At 40.8% G+C, this 15,809-nt stretch overlaps 1 protein-coding gene across 3 annotated transcripts in view; it reads left to right on the top strand.

Moving 5' to 3' along the window:
- Window positions 1-15,809, top strand: part of DYRK4 (dual specificity tyrosine phosphorylation regulated kinase 4) — a 41,967-nt gene that overhangs the window by 7,610 nt on the left and 18,548 nt on the right. The window contains exons 1-3 of one of the 3 annotated variants that reach the window (XM_075051643.1): window positions 7,574-7,673; window positions 12,067-12,150; window positions 13,502-13,651. In XM_075051643.1, coding sequence (XP_074907744.1) covers window positions 7,650-7,673; window positions 12,067-12,150; window positions 13,502-13,651 — 258 coding nt within the window. In that variant the 5' untranslated portion in view covers window positions 7,574-7,649. Of the gene's footprint in view, window positions 1-7,573; window positions 7,674-12,066; window positions 12,151-13,501; window positions 13,652-15,809 lie in introns of those variants that run through there. The other 2 variants (XM_075051642.1, XM_075051644.1) reach the window with 2 other exon arrangements.

Genomic DNA, 15,809 nt, shown 5'->3' with positions numbered 1-15,809 from the left:
AACTCCAGTCAAATAATCTATAAAAACATTAACCCAAAAAAGATTCCTTAAATAAAAATTCCTCAAGGAACACCAAACCTGGGAAGCAAACAAATGTAATTAATTACATGCATCTATATTGATTAGTATGCATTAATTTGCTTTGTAATTTTTGTATATAGGGTTGTTGCGTGTAGCAAAGAGTCTTGCTCCATACAGGTGGCTGTGATAATCAGAGGTATAGTGAAGCTCTGTGCAGGCGTAGAGGAGGGTCTTGAACTGTTACATGTACGGTTTTAATAAGCCAATGTTTTTATTTTACTTTGAGCGCTCTATGAAGAAATGAAATGATTCTATCTGATGACAGTAGAAGAGACGTAGCCTATGATGAGCAGCAGGTCTCTAGAAACTTCTAGGGAAATACAACAGGAAACGATTTGCAAGACTGACAAGAAAATTTTAGTGTGATGTAAATGGGAAAATTAGGGGAAGACAAGTAATGTCAGTGGCATTGTTGCTTGAAGAGGCCTGAGGTCTATTCAGCAGAGGCAGATGTCTGCAGTAAGGTGGGCAAACAAGTAACCACTGAAGCAGAAGCTGCGATGGCAGAGAGCACTGCGAGTTTGAACTCGCAGGAAGGTGGTTCAGCTCTCAAGGGTCTGGGATGTGCCTGGTTGGGACATCTGCACTGGGAAACTGGGAATCATGGAGTTACAGAAGCATTTAGGTTAGAAAAGACCCTTGAGATCATCAAGTCCAACCATAAACCTAACATTGCCAAGTCTACCACTAAATGATGTCCTTAAGCGCCACATCTACACATCTTTTAAATACCTCAAGGGATGGTATTTAAACCTCTTAATAGCTGTTATTTTCCACACGTCAATAATATTTGCTCTAGCCGTATACTGATGATAAGTCACTGCCGTGCACTGGCACTTTTTGAGCTCTAAAAGGAGCTGGTGCAGATTCATTTAGCTGTCTTTTCTCTCAAATTGACTTAACTTTTTCAAGTATCTGAGAAGAGAGTCTATTTGCCCCCTCCCAACACCTCCAAATTAATTTGGCATGTATTGTAACCTACACTAAAACGTTCAGAGTTATTTGGCACCTTTTGTTTGTCAGGTTCATAAGCATTGTGTTTGTGAAAACTAGGGGAGTCATGACAGGATTCTCAGTGCTTGAATGAAAGCTCACATTTCTCATGTTGACTTGCTCAATTCATAGCGGCTGTGGTTCAGGATCTGGGGAATGATCCATCTTCCACTAGACTTCACAAAAAACTTATTTGACTTCATACAGTTTCTCCATTTTCCATCACTTCCCTTGTCTCCTTTCAAGCTCTAAATCTGATTCCCAGAAACAGAGGAACACTTCACTGATGTGAATTGGAGCAGGATATGAAGGCAAAGGCAGAAATTGTTCATTATAGACATTATAGCGCAAGCCCTCCCATTTATTAATTTATTGCTGTATCTCCTGCCATGTGGAACAAACTCTTTGTTGATTCTCTTAGGTCTTTCTCAAGCTTTGAGATTCTATTTGTTTTGTAAGAAAAGTTGTGGGCTTCAGATTTTATTGTTTGTTTCTTTGGGTTTTTTTAAATTAAAACAGTTTTGGGGTTTGACTTCTTGGCATTTCTATTTTGTCATCCAATAGTCTTTTTTCTCATCCTTCTCTTTCCTTCCCTCCCATTTTTTTTTTCAGATTTCCAAAGGAAATAAAAAGTGACTAATGAGAGAATATAATTTCAATGTCTCTGAGGTCCTGAATCTTTTTTTTTGCATGAAAACATTTTGAAAAAAGGATCAAATAATGTCAGTGTTTGTAAAATGAGTTTTTAACGGTCAAAATATAAGAAATTTAACAGGTATAAATTTCAGTCTTTTCCAAAAAGCCTATCTGGAGACTTCTTTTCTCTTTTTTTATTCCAAACCCACTATGGCTTTATTATCATAAGGCTTGTGTTGCTCTTCTGCTTTTTTAAATCTTTCTTTCACATTAACAAAGATTGTGTCTGCATTTTTCTGCTTTTTATGAAACGTGAATTGCTTTATCGTTCTCAGAAGTAAAGAAAATAATGAATTGAGACTAAGTGTTAGCTATTCCCCCTTGGAGCCTGTCAGGAGTACAAAAATAGATTATGGCGTGCTGAATAAAAGATCACTGAAGTCTGTTCCCTTAATATTCCAAGCTAAGGCTGCTCCTTCTGCAAGCATTTGTTTTGCTGATGGAATATCTAAAAGGCTGTCAGGGCGCATAGAGGATTAAAATTTAAGCAGAGACAGGACTACCTAGAAACAGTCATTCCAAGACTGCAAGTAGTTTTGAGGGCTAAGAGGAAGCTGTGAGTGAAATGCTTGGGGGCACTCTCAGTAAAACTCTGAATTACCTTTGAATTACCTTCATTAGACAGTTTATGTTTGTAGCAGGGGGGCTAAAGCTATGGCTGTGTCTTTGAAAAAGAAAAAAAAAAAAGAAGAAAGAAAAGGAAAGCAAATGATGCACCTTGTGGTGCCTCGAGGGAGGGTTTTGCAATCACGCTGAGCCTAATTGACGAACATGTTGTGCTTGCGCTAAGTCCTCAAAGATTTCATAGCACGTCAGCAAATATGCTACTATTCGCAGTTCGGTTTGATGTTACTTGGTTTGTGTCAGTGCTGGGGAACTGTGGTAAAACAACATGTGATTGGATTCCAGCCAGCTCCCCCATCAAAATCATCAATCAGCCCATGCTGTTATTCATAGAGGGGCACCTGTGTGGCCGGGTTGGATTAGGTGAACAGTAGTGTCAAGTTTCAATTACAAGGAGAACAATTTAATGGAGGCAGATTTAAAACATGGAGCTTTGTCATTATGGGGAAAGAAAGACGCAGCGAGAGCTGCTGTGATTTCAGCTTCTTCAATAGCTCTTGTTTACGAATGAGAAGAAATAGAAGAATCCAGCCTAAGGTAATAGTGGTTGGTATTTGTTTTTATTGTTTGATGTACAAATGTCTGTATTAGGTTATGACATACCTGTTGTGAGGAATGGAAAATAACTACAAGAAAACAGAAAGAAGACAGTTTGATCAGTTGTACCATCTACCATCAATTCCATATGATATTTTTATGGGATTGATCATTATTTAAATTTGTTTGGAGAAGTGGAGTTAAGATGACAATTTTTAATGAAAACATTAACATTATTAATGCTGCAAAGTTAAGAACAGTTAACATTTTTAAGTTACAGGAGTATCTTATAGGTTTCTGCATAAATGGTGAGCAAATAATTAATTTGTAGAATCCCAGAGTACCTAGGGTTCTGCAAAAGGTTTCAGATTGACCTTTAGGTTTATGTGAGAGGCTTTGTGGTTTATTAAAAATATATGTATCTTGTAGACAGCTGGTCTATTTTTTATTTTAGAGAAAAATAAGATGCTATATAGAAATCCTAGTGAGTGGTATCAATCTGAAATCAAAAGTTCTGCCTTTTTAAAAAACGTGTGTTTCTAAGTTTAAACCTGACATTTGATCATTTTGTTTAAAATGACCTTCTACAGGAAAATCAATGTGAGGGGTCATTTCTTGATGAGCTGCTACTTTTATACTAGTATAACCCCTCTGAAGTAATAAAGTTGTGAAATGATGCCCCTGATTTTCCTTCCCAGATGGCACTATTTAGGAAGTCTATCTGAATGCACAGGTGAATGTCTGATGTCAGTAGTATTTGTGAAGGTATTTAGTAAGTGTACTTATGATCTCTACAAGGACTGGGAGGCCTTGGTTCTTCTGGACGAGCCTCTCCAGCTTCCACTTCCAGTCATCATGGGGGTGACCCAGGCGTTTCCCAAGTTGGACCTGCAAATTGGTAGAAACAGCTGGAGCTCTTTCTTGAAAGGAAGGTCTTGCAAGGCTTTCAGGGCTTGATAGGAAAGCTAAAAATTCTTTTCCATCATGATAATGATCTTATTTGCCTATCAACTTTTTTTTGCCTATGACTTTTCAACATATCTAAAGCTATGTTTCATCTGTGCACCCCACTCGATTTAAATCAGCTTATCTGGTCCATGTCCAATTCCTCCTTCTCATGTGATTCCTCTTCAGTTTGTAAGTCCAGGAATAACCATATTGTCTGTTCTTGGAATAGTCCTAAGAACAGATTGATGCTTTAGAAAAATCTGTTTAAGCACTGATTTCTAGGCTGTCCTTTGTTTGCCCAGTCTGTTTCCTAGAAATGATGATGTTGCTAAGGTCGTGGTGGCTTTATACAGTCAAACAGCTGTTTGGAAAATCCCCATGTACCCAAATTCTATTTGAATTCAGTCATGGACCCTTGCTCAGACATTAGGAATTAGCTCCCAAGTTTATGGTAATTACATCCTTAGCTACACGATGCCTTGATTTCCTCCTATGTAAATTCACATTCATGACTCTTATCTAGTTTTGGGCCCTTTTAGAACTGAACAGCATTATTAATTTGCTTTTCTTGTTTGCTAGGAGAAAGAGCAGATCCTAACTGTGATAGGAATTGTTAATAAACTTTAAAAAGCCAACTTGCTAGCAGATAATTTAAATGTTAGAAACTTGACTTTATCATATTCCAAGCTTTTGCAGTCTTCTGTGGAAGACACATTCTACAGAAGTCAGAAACTGTGCGACTGGCTTTTCCATTTCCAGCAGACTTGGACTAATTGGTTCATCTGGTGGGATCTTTGCCCAAGTAAATGTATGCAAACCCTTAAATCACCCATTCCTTTTGCAGGGATTTTGCAATAGTCTTATTGATATAGTTCATATGCTTTATTACAGCAAATAGAGCAGGAGTGATTTAAGAAGTTTTCTGGCAACTGCACTCACCTTATTCTTTAGGGGCTTTTGGTATTCACCTTCCCTGCTTCAGCCTGCAGTGGCAGCATTTGACTCTCTCCATGGCACTAGTCAAGCCTGCACATATGCCACAGGGCTGGAGACAGTGTTCAGGTCATTGTTCCTCTGTGTCTTTTGTCCTCGCTCAAATCAAGAGGACTGAAGTGCAGGAAAAGCACAGTAGATGGTGTAAAGAGTAGAATTAATCCAATCTAATTTTAGGGATATAAAAATTTGGGATAGCTAGTCTACATTATTTGCATAGGTTCGTTCTCAGGCCAAGACAATAAAAAGACAGGGGCACTTCCACAGGGAAATCTGTTTACTTTGAAGATTTAGGCTAAGGTGGAATGAATCCTCTTCCCACTCCAGAATGCCTGTTCCTTTGCAGGGGAAGTTCTTTAGCTTCCTTTACCTCTAATACTATTCTACTTCACAGAGATGTTGCCATACTCAGTATATTTGTAATTAAGTTTTTGTCTATGTGATGATCGCAGCCAGTGATCACATCCACAAGGAATTTATCTACCATTGCACTTAGCTCCTTTAATTAAATATCTTTCAGAAACAGGTATTTTTTTAAAAAAACAGTTACAAAGACCATAAATATTTCCTTCAAACTTAACAAACTTAACAAAACTGCTTTGTAATTTATAGCTGAAACATTTTATGCACTGCTTTTTACTTCAGCGTATCATGACTGAAACTTAGTAGTAATCCTGGCAGATTTCTCTTGCCTTGAGACTATTGTTGAGAAATGTAGGAGAAAACTATATATGGTTTCTTGTGTTGTCAAAAATGAGTTGGTCCTCTTCAGGTATGAGAAAAGAATCATCCTGAAGATTGTTTTTATTCCTGCATGACTTAGCCCAGCAAATTTGAATATGCTTACAAGAATGTAATAAAATAAAATGAGGAGAACAGAAATCATTACAAAGAACAGAAATAAATCAAAGAAAAGAAAGTAGAGGACAGCTGAGTGCATGGTCAGATCTGTCCTTCACTCCTTTCTGTGTAGGCTGTCCTGGGAATGCTAATAGTTTCTCAACAAGAGTCAAAACCTGAGAAGGAAAGGTATGGCCCAGAGGGTTGTGGAGCTACGTAAAGCTGTATTATAAAGCTTCTAATTAAAAGAATGGCTGCATGACAACAAGCCAGAGGGAATGCAGTGTGCGGCTTTCTGTCACGTACCCCACCTCACATACCTAGCACAGCTGGTCGAAAGAAGAACACCGAGTGCTATTAGCAAGTGCCAGTAGTGATCGCGGTCCTTCCTCATCTACGTAGTACATAAAAGTAATATCAAGAGTGGACTGCGCTGATAATTTCCAGTATCACAAATCTAGATTTTCACCGTTAGAATATATGCCACGCACTACCTTAGTTAAATGCCTTCTTGTGGACCTTGGTGAAGATTGCTCAGAAATGCTTAATATACTTGTAGGAGAGAGGAGTTGGAGTGTAACTAGCTGTATGTGCTCGCACATGCTCATTTGTCTGTATGTGTTTGTGTGGGAGTGATTTAACTTAAATACAATTGATGCGTGTTTGTGCTGTTTAATTTGTATTCCAGCACATGGCATCTCCATGCATTCCCAGGGCTGAACCAGCCCTGCTGGCATGACAGTCTGAGTGGTTATTTGGTTAGAGAATGAGAAGTTTCTCTTGTATGTGAGGTGTAATACTGGGGAGGATTTGTTGACTAGAGAGTTGCCACGCGTGAAAGAATGGAAAAGGGGGAGTGATGGAAATGGGAGTGCTGTGCCTTTTCGGATGGTGCGCCTCAGCAATGATATTAGGCAAGGGACCTATTGCGTGGCCCAGCATGAATGCCAAGGAACGGCTGTTTGTCCTGTGACCACACTGAAAAGTGGTGCTCGTTCCAGGAGCATCAGTAAAAGTGACGGCCTTCTAGAATAGCTTCTGGGGGTGAGCATGTATTTTTTCTTTGAAAACCCTGGTTTCTGAGTGAAAGTAGAACTATTCTGGGTTGTCGACAGATTTAAGACCAGCAGGAACATGCCATTCCTTGGCTGTATGAAGGAGGAGAGCACACTTTATTTTCGGTTTTAGATATTCCCCTAAGACGGTGGGGGGATAGGGACGCCTCCATCAGTGCTCCATCACACATGCACAACACCCAGAAGAGGAAAAGGAAAGACAGGCCGGCAGCTAAGCTCTCTCTCACTGTCCTCACCAAAATGAAAGCCTCAGTATCTCACAGGGCAGAGCAGCTCTGCACTCATGCCAACAAGAACCACAGACCAAGGTGCCACAGTTTGGTCCTCAGTAAATGACACATAATGTCCAATGAGAAATCAACCCTTGAGGTAGTAATTTATTTTCATTTTCCAGGCGGGCAGTCTTGGTGAATAGATTTTACTCACTGTATAGCAAGGTCAGTGTGACAGGTTTTGAAAAAATACAAGTTCAAGTGTTTTTTGGTTTCACAAGCACATGAGCTCAGCGAGAAAGAACAGACTGAGCCGGCAAGGAGAACAGCCAATCCTGTTATATTTGTCTTTCTTATTACTGACTTGCCATGATAAATATGGAAAATTATATTTGGCTAGAAGGAGGCTGAGAAAGGGAACAGATGGCCACCAAAAGAATACTAGAGCAGCTAATAGTCACTGGCATATTTCCGGGATAAAAATTTAAATCTGAAGCCAAGCAGAAGGGTTATCCATTTTTTTCTGATCAGGGTACTGTGTATGAAACTGATCCTGCTATGCTCTGACTAGATGAAGGTGGGCTTCCTGAAATGCATTCACCGAATGGAATAAACAACCTTCATCCTGCAGTTAACGGCTCTTGCAGTTATGCTGACAGAAATAGTTGACAAGGTGGGGAAAATGTTTTATGTTCCTACTGTATTTTGAGAGAGTGAGACTGCATTTGCTATGGCTTTTTAATATATTGCATGATTTAGCACCTACATTGCGTTCTACAGGCTTTATTCAGTTTTGATAGAGGACAGAGAGAAGAAAGTGCCCATTTAAATGAGGAGACAATGGAATCTATGTCTTATATAGCTGTGTATTTTGTCATTTCTAAAATTCTATCTCATTTCTGATTCCTATGGGAACTGGAAAAAAATAAGCTGACAATTTGGGGAATTATGAAAATGTGTCACAATTTCTGATTTTGCAGAATGCTGTATGCTCAGTATCTAAAACTCCTTATGACTGCAGAACAGGTAGTGAATGAGGACATTGTTCTGTTTCTTGAGTGATAATGGGAATTAGCAAGGTAGTGCATGATTTGAAGGGCTGCAATAGCAGGACATGATAGTTTGGGATCGAAGTGCAATATTGGAGCTGTAGGACAGGCTGAGTGCTATAGGACTGGGACAGCCAGGAGTGAAATGGAGTGGAATAGTAACAGTTGCTGCAGTTTTTCTTTAGAGTGCATCTGCCAGAATTAAACCAGTCACAACAGCTCAGCTGTAGTTCCCATACTAGATGTACAGGATTTTGCTAGAGTAGCAGCTGATGGGTCATCTGGATCAAGACCATCAAATAAGTCACTGTTGTGGACTAACTGATCAGTCCACCTGCTCCCCATTCAGCCACCAGCAGGACTGTTGTAGGCACAGATCATTTTTCATGGACAACAGATTATGGTATCTACCTATTTGGGGGAATGTTATGAGAGTTGATCAGTTATTGATTTTAAGGTGGTTTGAATAAATTTCCCAAAGAGCACTGAAGAACTATAAACCCTTAATAAGTAGGTTTTTAGAAAGAGAGACAAAGAGAATCACAAATTTCCATGATTAAAAAAAGGCACAGCCATGGGCTGGTGGACTGATTTTGCTTTTGCAGTGTAAAAGGAGAAATGCCCATCTCAGAATCTTGTTAATCTTTCCCCAGTGAATGGAAATTAAATGGATTCCAAATTCTGGCAGCACATCCTGGAGCTCACTCACCTGCTTCCTTAGGTCTTGCTGAGTTTTAAAGACATTTGGGGAATGGTCCATACTCTATTAGCAAATACAATATATTTTGAAATTGATATTTAGTAATATAAACATCATTGCATAGCCTTTTAAAAGTATTGCTAAGAAAACAACATTTTGGAGTGAAGACTGTAGTCTGTACAGGTATGGGAAGTCCACTGTTTCATTGGTTTTCAGTGATAGCTGTCTCTAAAATTCCGGCTTTATATTGACTTGTAGTTAGAAAAGCACAAAGTGGTTAAGAAACTGCCTTTAAATGGAGTATAATGTTTTAATCTGTTTCAGAAACTGAAAAATAAAAGTAGCTGGGAGTAAAGTGTAGATGAAGTGTGAGAAAAAGTATAACATGCACTAAAATGAATAGTCTTATTAAGAGCTGGGTTGATATACCTAGTAGAGTTACGAATGTGGATCCTAGACTCCCCTTCATAACAAATGTGATTCTCCGTTGTCGTGGTTTAACCCCAGCCAGCAACTAAGCACCACGCAGCCGCTCACTCACTCCCCCCCCACCCAGTGGGATGGGGGAGAAAATCAGGAAAAGAAGTAAAACTCCTGGGTTGAGATAAGAACGGTTTAATAGAACAGAAAAGAGGAAACTAATAATGATAATGATAACACTAACAAAATGACAGCAGTAGTAATAAAAGGATTGAAATGTACAAATGATGCGCAGGGCAATTGCTCACCACCCGCCGACCGACACCCAGCCCGTCCCCGAGCGGCTAAAAAACCCTGCCCCCCCCCCCTTCCTAGTTCCTAAACTAGATGGGACGTCCCATGGTATGGAATACACTGTTGGCCAGTTTGGGTCAGGTGCCCTGGCTGGGCATGAGAAGCTGAAAAATCCTTGACTATAGTCTAAACACTACTGAGCAACAACTGAAAACATCAGTGCTATCAGCATTCTTCACATACTGAACTCAAAACATAGCACTGTACCAGCTACTAGGAAGACGGTTAATTCTATCCCAGCTGAAACCAGGACATCCGTTGAAATGCAGGATACGTAGTTTGCATGTGAAGTGTTTATCTGCAAAAATACTGTGGCACTGGGTTTTCCATAGATCACCTATGCAAATTCACACTGAAGGACAGTGACCACAAGGATATTTGGTGCACTGGGCAAAGTACATCGCGCTCTAGGACAGTCATGTGTAGGATGCAGTAATCCAGTGGTTGTCTTCTGGGAGCATTTGTTGTGGTGGCTCGGGGGATGTTTTGGATTTACAGCACATAATCCCGTACCCCTAGCCAGCTGATCTCCAGTTCCAAAGATGGCAATAACTATGTCCTGCAAAGACAGGTCTTAGTACCTTTCCCTTTCCTAATATTCTCCTCTGCTCCACAGATATCCATGACCTTTCCTCTGAAACTGCACCCAATTAGCATAATAAGGCTAAACCTAGAGCTGTTGTTCTCAGCTTATTCTGAATCTGAAGTTTACCCTATAAGCTTGCAGAAGGACTTATTTGTGTTTGGTTTTTTTTTTTTTCTCCCGAGTTTTCAAATGAAAAGAAAGAGAAAATACCTGCCATGGGCACTAACAGCACAGTTGTCCAAAGGGCAGTTTGTAGCTGGTCTGCCCAGCTTTAGTGGTGTCTTCATGGTTGACGGTGGGACAGTTGAACCTGTATGTCAAAGGGCAGCATTTCCTTCATGTGATCAGGTAGATTTGCACATAGAGTTTTCTCTCCATCTTTAGTTCGGAAGTGTCTTCTAGAAGTCTCTAATGTAACCTCATCTCCAAGGATGGAGATCCCACAGCCTCCCTGAGCACCTCTTCCATACTCACAGAGCAGGATGTCTCAGAGCCATTGTACAGGTATCTTCAGCTTGAGCTGCCCCTTTGTAGCAATGCCGATCTGCCCTGGATATATCGAGGTCACTGTGTATGTCACCCACTACAGCTCCTCCATATATATGCAGTGTATTGGCCCAGAGGCAGCAGTCTAATCGGAGTTGTCCCTTCTTTCAGGCGCAGAGAGAGGCCCTTCCAGTGCGGCTAGGCTGCATCCCGGCAGATTTTTATGGCACTAGCCAGTATAAAACACATTAAGCATACTCCTCCAGTATGCAGAAATATTTTCATGTGGACTAACTGAAGTCCATTATGAAGCCCTTTAAAAAATGATCCCCTGGCACTGATACTGGCACTGCATAGGCTAAAAGTCATTGCAAAGAGCAAAGACTTTAGCATCAGCAGGTGCTCTGCCCATTTAAGACTGTGTGATAGATACAGGCCATGGAAGCCCTGGCTGCAAAACAGATATTGAGGAATGCCATGCTGCTTTATTTAAGTATTTTTAATCTGCAGCTCACATCCATAAGATAATTTTGGCTGCAAATATGTTATTTTGAAACTCTGAAGTTCCCTGCTCCAAGTTCCTCTGCTTCTAGAGAAAATATTGCTGTTCTACAACTTCAGAACCTCTATAGTGGAACTGATGTCTCCACTTGGATAAAGAATGTTTTTGACTACGAGTGGAACGACATTGTGTCTCAGAGCCCAGGGACCAGGGAGTGCTTTTGACCAAACCCAGTGGGGTTCACTCCAGCCTATAGAGCAGAGCTCCAAGCTGCTTTAGCCACAGAGTTTGCAGTATCTAAATTATTATAAAGATTGCTGGAATTCCCTGCAGTCTGTTTTTGGACAGAAATGTACAGTACTACTTATCATGTTTATAAAAAAACTGCTGAAAGCACCAGCAAAATCCTAAAAATTATGCGCCCTTTAGCACTTTCCCCATGTTTCTTTTTTTTGTATTTGTTGCTAATATTATCTGTCCACTGGAACCAATGGATTTTTTTCCATATCTCAGTAAATTTAAACACTGGTTTGTGTTTTCATAAAATCTGTGCCACAAGTTGAACCAGTTTAATGCTGGTTAATTAACAATGGATGGGCTCACAATCTACCACATGAGGCAGTTTAAAGCTGTCCTTCCAAGCACACTCACTGTCAGCTTTCGAGCACATATTTAGGGACAGCAAAGGCCCCCCCCTTCCCCTCCGCTGACCACATGGGCATATCAAGCATGCTGAGAGGCATAATAAGCAAAGCAAGCTCTCTCTGCACCTGCCCACAAAACAGCTGTTCAACGGGGAGAGGAATTGCTAGAGCGTAGCGCATTTTCAGCAGCTTTTGTGGTCCTCTCTCATACGCTGTGTTGGCACAGACGTTGCTGCAAAGGAAAGAAACACAGAAACCATACAGAGATTTCAGGATTTTTTTTTTCCAGAATAATTTTTATTAAAGCATCATTTCATGTTTGCAGTCTTCCCACGTGGATGCATTTTCTCAGTCTCAACTGACTGTTCAAGAGAGAGATCATCTGGGATCCAACAGAGTCTTCCATCAGGTACGTGACTCTTCAGCTGACTTTAAAAATATCTGAATGCTTGTCTTCTAAGAGACTCCTTATAATAAATGAACCTGAGCAGAGGGAAGTCCTTTACTCCCTGTCCTCTTCCATTTCCACTGTAGCTGTATGACTGTCCCAAGTGCCTGCGAGTATTTTGTTTTTGCTAGCTCTTCAGCAGCATTTGAGGCATTTCTTCTGCCTAGCCACTTTTCTTTCTTGAAGCTTTCATAGAAAGTCCACTGGAATCTCTGTTCTAAGGTTTTAAAGACTTTTCTGTAGTATTGGAAAAGAAAACTTATTCATTCAAGTTGGTTGGATTGAGAGCTTTGCTTCTTTACTTTTTGAGAAAATATCAAACCTTTCCTTTGTTGTCAAAAGCTTGACAAATATGTTTCTATCCTTCCTCCATGACAAAAATGTTACAGGCTTCTATGGGTTGCAGCCTTAACTGTCTGGACCTTGTTCTGCATTTGATAGTGCATAGTTGATCTATTTCAAATAATTTTTTTATTATTTGCCAAAGAAATAGTCTACCTTGAAAATTTTCTTTGCTGCTAAGAGTGTGATTTCTCTCACTTTAGATATCCAAGAATATTAGAGGTTCAAATATTCATAAAACCACATCCTTAAATGACTGAGTTTGAGTGGCACAGAAATGTTTTTCAAATAACAAATGGGAGAAGTCTAAAGAAAGGACTAATAATCCTGGAGTTTTCAAATGAGTATAAGCATTTATTTTTCAGTAACATTTGCACAGAGCTTGCCTTTTCCTCACTAACATGGAGTGCAAAAAGGGCCCTGGTCAAAGTGAACCCCATGGGAAAGGGGGGGGGAGGAAATATTGGGAAACCAGTGCAGGGAAGATCCTCCCACTGTCTCCACCCCTGGTGTTTGGCAGCAGTCCAGTCCCAATTTCTCTTCCACCATTGGGAATAGCTAATGATATTGCCTGCCATTTATAATTCCTGCCTGCTTATTACCCTACGTATGCTTTATTTTCCCCACTCAAAGGAGTCCTGCTGCCTGGAACGGCTGTTTGGTCTCCAAGCCCATCCACCTTTTCCAGCTGGAGCAGTCACTGCCCTGATGCTGGATGGAGGTGTTCTTGCGGGGAAACTTTCATGCCCTAAAATGTGCCAGGCTGCCCGATTGCCTGGACAAACTCCTCCTGCCCATTAGTACAACTAGGAGCTGCCGTCGAGTATCTGCTCTTTCCCCCTTCGCCATTAGGTGTCAGAAGTGAAGCACACAGATTTTCCAAGGTTTTCAATCCCTCCGTTTTTCGAAGGTGTGACACAGAATTGCTTGCTAGGTCGTTATGTAATATTTGCTTGTGCTTTCTATTTAGAAAGTCAGTCGTGGTGTTCTTTCCCTCCCACATCTGGAAGGTCAAGCAAAGCATGGTTTGGTTGCAGATGCTGCAAACCCTCTCCCCCTTGAAAGCAGCCTGCCTCAGATAACAAATAAGAGCTTGCAGAATGTCCTCCCCTCTCTTCAGGTGAGTTATAAAGCTCTTAGACATCTCCTGTTTGCCTGGTTAATCAGCTTCTCTCTAAGCACTGCTAAGAGAGTGTCAGCAGCAAAGTGTCACGAGTGTGTTTGCATGTGGGAAGAGAGAAATAATTTAGTGTCAGCATTTGCATCAGTTTCTGTTTTCTGCCATAGTTAAAGAGAAAAAAAAAAAATAGGAAGAACTGTAAGCAGTTAAATAGACAGATTACTTACCAGCATGGTTGTGTATATCTCCAGATATTTTAATGGACACCCAACCTCACAGGAAGTTTTTGAAGTCATCTTCACTGCTGGCATTCCTTCTTTCTCATTTTTTCCCAAATCCTGTGTCCATCCCATGTCTGTACTCTTCTTCCTTTGCTGCTTTTCTCCCCAACAAATGAGGGACCTGCACTACTCACCACCACTACTCTGATCACTGGCTTTTTCACCTTTCTTCTTCTTCAATGGAGTTGCTTTATTAAGAGATTTGACAGGTTCCATAGGGCTCTGATATGAAGTCTCTTCAGATCTTTTGTACTGGAAGTCCCCACCTAAAGCATTTTGTTTGGGAAGTCAAGAGTCTTCTCAAGTACTTTGACTTTGAAACTGGCAGCTTGCTACTACTACAAATTATTTAATTTGGTTGGGGGGGGTGTATCATTGGTCAAAGCTACAAGATGCAAAATAGCATGAATGATGAGGTGGAATGGGTTAGTCCCCAAAATAATTTAAATTTTCTTTAAAGCTTAATTCTGTGGCCTTCATAAGTCAAACTTGCACTCAACTCCTACAAAAGCCAATGAATAAGCTTTGCATCTGAAAATGAACCATCCCTCTGTTTTATTTGCTGTGAAAAGATTAGAGCCAAGCATTTTACAGAGGGGATTATTATTATTATTATTATTTAAATGTAATGTATATACTTATATAAGAAGCTTGTGTAAACACCAATAAGAAAGCCTTTTGCTTGGCTTAGAAATGCCAGGGGACAATAAATATTTCAATCTAGAAAGCATGATTATGCGCTGTCTGTTTTGGAGACCTTCTTTGTTTACCCTTCCTTAGAAATAACACAGCACTGCTGAATGGAGGGAGTGTGTATTGGGATGGGCAGAGCGGAGTTCTCAAGCTGGGGCTCAGCAGGATAGCAGTAGGTCTGACCTGTGTCAGCACAGACCTGTACTTGAGCTGTTCAAGTAGTGCCCCTCACACCTGGTTGCTCTGCTTTTGTAGCAGTTAATATTGCAAAAAAGGTAGCAAGGTTAGAGGCAGGTATGGGAAGACAATTTCATTTTAAAACAGACCCATTTTCACTCGCGCTAACGTATTCTTAACCCAAAACTCACAAGCACCAAGATGCATGTATCCAAGTGGTACCAGACAGGACTTCTTGCAAGGACGTGGTGGACTGGAATTGCCCACTGGTTAGTCCATATCACATCACCTAGGTTCTTGTCTTGGCAACCATGTGCTGGTTATTGAATATGGCTTTTGTACCCTTCTGACACTGGAAGAGACTGATCTTTTGTGTCTCCATCCTGTCCCACTTCTGTGAGTCATCAGAACTTTCTCAAGGCATGAGAAATTATAAATAAATTAAGGAATAATTTAGGTTGGAAGGGACCTCTGAAAGTCATCTAGCCCACCCTCCCACTCAAAGCAGAGCAAACTTGGAGCAGGTTGCTCAGGGCCTTGTCCAGCTGGGTTCTGAATATCTCAAATGTTGGAGAGTCCACAGCTTCTCAGGGCAACCTGTTGCAATAGTGAACCACTCTCGTGGTAAAAAATGTCTCTCCTAATATCTAATCAGCATTTCCTGTGCTGCAACTTGTATCCATTAGCCACATACCCATCTTGTCCTAGAACCACGCACCTCTGAGAAGAGTCTGGCTTTGCTTTCTCTGTACCATCCTGCCAATCAACTACAGGTCAGTAAGATCACTCCTGAAGCTTCCTCTTCTGCAGGCTGAACAAACGTATCTCCTGCAGCCTCTTTTTGTACATCACGGGCTCCAGGCTCCTGACCATCCCCTGACTTATCCCCTGAATTCTCTCCAGTTGGTCAATGTCTTTCTTGTACTGGGAGACCCCAGACTAGACACAGTACTCCCAGTGTGGTCTCACAAATGCTGAACAGAGGGGGAGATCACTTCTCCCACCCT

This window comes from Buteo buteo, chromosome 19 (assembly GCF_964188355.1).
Source record: "Buteo buteo chromosome 19, bButBut1.hap1.1, whole genome shotgun sequence".
In the NCBI taxonomy this organism is placed as follows: domain Eukaryota; kingdom Metazoa; phylum Chordata; class Aves; order Accipitriformes; family Accipitridae; genus Buteo; species Buteo buteo.
Note: the sequence above shows the minus strand (reverse complement) of the source record. Positions and strands in the feature narration are given on the sequence as shown.